General features: G+C 48.9%; 1 protein-coding gene across 1 annotated transcript; it reads left to right on the top strand.

Moving 5' to 3' along the window:
* Nucleotides 1–336: 336 nt before the first annotated feature.
* Nucleotides 337–1504, top strand: GSTP1 (glutathione S-transferase pi 1). Its single transcript, XM_075288195.1, has 5 exons — nt 337–432; nt 566–653; nt 746–849; nt 929–1036; nt 1224–1504. Exons 1-5 carry the CDS (start codon nt 337–339, stop codon nt 1410–1412), a joined length of 585 nt encoding a protein of 194 aa, XP_075144296.1. The 3' UTR covers nt 1413–1504.
* The last annotated feature ends 2643 nt before the right edge of the window (nt 1505–4147 follow it).

The raw sequence follows: 4147 nt of genomic DNA, 5'->3' as shown, positions 1-4147 counted from the left end.
TACAATGATAAACCTCATACAGTTGGTGCACTGGGGGCGGGGCTTCATCTAGCCTTATAGATGCCTCCTATCACCTGTCTGCACCACTCCACTCCCTGCTATGACATCACCATCCTACGAGCTGAAGCCCCGCCCTCATTGCACCAATGGCCTCATTTGCACAAGACTTCTAAGTTGCTCTTCTCTAAATCTACAAGTGTGACATACAATTAATGCGCGGTTAGCTTCGTGGGAAGGAGCGAGGTGGTTTTGGGGCCCCTGTAGGGATAGAGAGCGAGTTGCGTCTTACGTAGCCACTGGCATCTCTTGATCTCCTCGTCAGGCCGTTGCGAGTCTATGCGGATGCTCATGGCTGACCAGGGCGTCGGATGGAAGGACCAGGTTGTAGAGATGGACAGGGCTTGGCTGGAGGGAGAACTCAAACGCAAGGCGGTAAGATTAACCTTTTGTTTGCCCTCCAATTTTGAGTATAAACTCTATGCAGTAATGTGCAGATTGCAGATGGCGGCCGCCGTGTAATGACCGGTCTTACATCTTCTTGGATTTATTGTTTCTCCCTTTCTAGGTGTTTGGCCGCCTTCCAGGACTTAGAGATGGAGACCTGACTCTGTATCAGTCCAGCGCCATTCTGCGCCATCTTGGCAGGAACCACGGTACGGCCCCTTGACTCCTTGATCTGGATCCGTTGCGCTCTGTAGACCCTTCTGCCGCTATATACTCCTTGTACACTGTGATTGGTCCGTAGGTCTGTATGGACACTCTCCTCGGGAGGCCTCGCTCATAGACATGGTCAGTGACGGTGTGGCGGATCTACGGGAGAAGTATTTTAAGTTGATCTATCTGGACTATGTGAGTGGCGCCCAGGAGTCGGATCTATCACTTGCTCTCCGTTACTGGCTCATGACTCGTTTCCTCTTCTTTTATATAGGACTATGGAAAGGCCGATTACATTAAGGCTCTGCCCGCCGAGCTCGGCCACTTTGAACGTCTGCTCGCGTCCAATAATGGAGGGAAGGGCTTCGTGGTAGGAGACCAGGTGAGAACTGACTACAAGTTACCTCTAGGTAGTCGGATCCCGCCATCTTACCCCTGCTGATGGGCTTTTTTAGCAGGGTGTGAGGGAGTTGTAGGGTCAGACTACAGTGTGTAGATAACACTACCATCTATACCAATGCAGATCTACTCGTGGCCATGTCTGTGACGTCTCCTCCTCTATTTTGCAGATTTCCTTTGCTGACTATGACTTGGTGGAGCTTCTGCGTAACCATCTTGTTCTGGCTCCAGACTGCCTTTCGGCCTTCCCTCTCCTCTCTGCTTATGTGAACCGCATCAGTAGCCGCCCCAAACTTGAAGCGTATCTCTCCAGCGATGCCCATAAGAACCGACCGATCAATGGGAACGGCAAGCAGTGAGCGCCGACAAGGAACGGCCAAGAGTCCAGGCGGCCACAATCCCACCCGTAGTATCTGAGCCTGGAAGAGACCATGGCGGTGCCGGCAGCCGATCTCTCAGGGCTAGTGAGAAATGTATTGGCACCTGCGATCAGTGACCAGGAGGGACAGGAATGCCAAAATGTATCGTGCTGTGACGTCAGAATATCTTGGTCAGCCGAAAATTAAAATGTTTTGCTAAAATCTTGTTTTTTAGTTTTTTTTTAACGCGAGATGAGTGAGTAGTATTCGATCGAATATTTCGACTACCGTACTCGATCGAATACTACTAGCTATTCGCAGTAAATATTCGATTCAGAGCCAGCGTCCTTGCTAGTCAGGAGTGCTGGCAGCTTGCTCTTACGAGGGAGCTTACTTTTTCTCATAGGAATGCATTGACCAGCGTTGATTGGCCAGTGTACAGCATTCGGCCAATCAACACTGGTTCTGCCGCAGGCTCGTTCTTGCTAGTTGGGAGAGCTGGCAGCTTGCTGTTACGAGGGAGCTTACTTTTTCTCACCAGCGTTCATTGGCCAGTGTACAGCATTTGGCCAATCACCGCTGGTCCTGCTGGAGGTTCGTCTGTGAGGAGGCGGAGTCTAAGATCAGACCACAGCAGTCTCCATTGTGGCCCAATTTTAGACTCCACCCCCTTACAGACGAGCCTCCGACAGGACCAACGTTGATTGGCCGAATTCTGTACACTGGACAATCAACGCTGGTCAATGCATTCCTATGACAAAGTAAGCTCCCTCGTAACAGCAAGCTGACAGCTCTCCCGACTAGCAAGGACGAGCCTGCTGCAGAACCAGCGTTGATTTGCCACAGGCTTGTCGTTGCTAGTCAGGAGAGCCGGCAGTTTGCTGTTACGAGGGAGCTTACTTTTTGTCAGCGCAACTGCAAGCGCTGTGCAGTTAAAGTGCACGGACCCCATAGACTATAATGCACCGCGCTCCTCCTAAACACTCTCCTCCTGCTACTCCTGGACTTGGTGACTCTCCTTTAGTTGAATAGTGGTTTCCCCTGAAATGAGCATTGTTTCCCATAGACTGTAATGGGATTCGATCGAGTAGTCGAATATTGAGGCTCTACTCGAAACGAATCTCAAATATTTGACTGTTTGCTCATCTCTAGTTGAGACTTCCATTAAAGGGATTTCCCAGCATCGAAATCTCTTCTATATAAATGGTTTACAACTTACCTTAATACAGGTTGTGCAGTAAGAAGTAGACGGCCATTTTGGTGCCAATGGCTGTGCCACTGAAGATCGACCAATCCTACCATGGCATGTCAGAGCAGTGTGGGTATCATCAGCATCATAAACTCTACACCCCCTCCCCGGGCTATGAAATATCACTGCTCCCTCCCCAATCACCTACAAAACGCTCCCCACTGTCAGGTCAGACCCGGCTCCTCGTCCACTTACAATTTCTTCTGCATGTAAGATCGTTCAAGTTGATTTTCCTTGCCCCTCCACCCCCAGGGTAGCGACTAAAAGGTAGAAGCTGTTTCTCTTCTATCCATGGTTGCATGAGTTTAAGTGGCTTTGCCTCTGACAAATTTGATGGCCTCCTCAAAGGGCTTCAGAAGACGACACCAATTCCTGCCGCCATCGACAAGTGGAGCAGCAACGATGGTCAAAGACAATAGAAGGTTTTCAAGGCCTACTGGATCAATGTTTTGTCCAGAAATGCACCACGGACAAGGGCTAATTCCACCCCGTTGCGTAGGTTCAGTTCCAACCCCATCTAGAGCCCATCTGGATCCTTCTTTCTGGACAGTTTCCACCTCCATCTTCTCCAAGGGTTGCTCGCCCTCTTCATCCTCCCTTGTGTAAGGTGAAGCGATCCAGTACAGTGACTGAGCCTGGGCCAGAGAAGCCGAACCCCTGAATTCTACAATGGCCTCATAGACATTCCTACATTTCTGTAACTAGTTTTTTTTCATTAAGTTTTATGGAACTTTTTTACATTTTTTATTTAGTACCACTGATAACTGGGAAACAGAGAACCTCAAGGAGTCATCTCACAGCCCCCAGATGTCTGTCTGCTCGGAAAGCATTGACCGTTCTGGGGGACTCCTATGCTGCATTATTAGATGTCTGGGGGGCTCCTATGCTACGAATAGTTAACTATTTGGAATGGAAGAAACCTGCGGACTATTTTCTAAGGTGTCCTGTCTACTGTTTATGCTTGGAAGACGCCTGCCGTCGGCTGAATGAAAGTTCCTGTGTACATGTGGAGGCTTTGCTTGTAGCTAGAGGTCACCAAGTACTATGGTCTCTTTACTCCTTGCACAGTGCAGTGCCATACATTCATAGTGGCAGTGCTTGGTATTGCAGCTCAGCCCCATTTCCATGAATGAGACTGAGCTGCCAACATGACCCGTGACCGGTGAGTGTTACCTCATATAGCCTGAGGAGTAGAAGTGTCAGTCATCGGAGCACCACTGCTCAATGTAAAGACAATGAAAGGCTTAGGGTGTGAACTATGGCAGCAGTGAATCCCGTTTCCAGTTCGGTTTCCCCCCGGTCAGTAACACAGGTAATAGGCGGCGATTCCTGTATCAGCAGAATAATGACACCCAATAATTCCGGATTATCTGAAAATATTTTATTTTTGTGCAAAACTGATACAAAAGGATATAAAAAGTGGTACAAAAATACCCTGGTGAGAAAGGAGAGACATCATCATCACCATCATCATCATCATCATCAT

The sequence above is a fragment of the Leptodactylus fuscus genome, chromosome 10, assembly GCF_031893055.1.
Source record: "Leptodactylus fuscus isolate aLepFus1 chromosome 10, aLepFus1.hap2, whole genome shotgun sequence".
Lineage (NCBI taxonomy): Eukaryota > Metazoa > Chordata > Amphibia > Anura > Leptodactylidae > Leptodactylus > Leptodactylus fuscus.
Note: the sequence above shows the minus strand (reverse complement) of the source record. Positions and strands in the feature narration are given on the sequence as shown.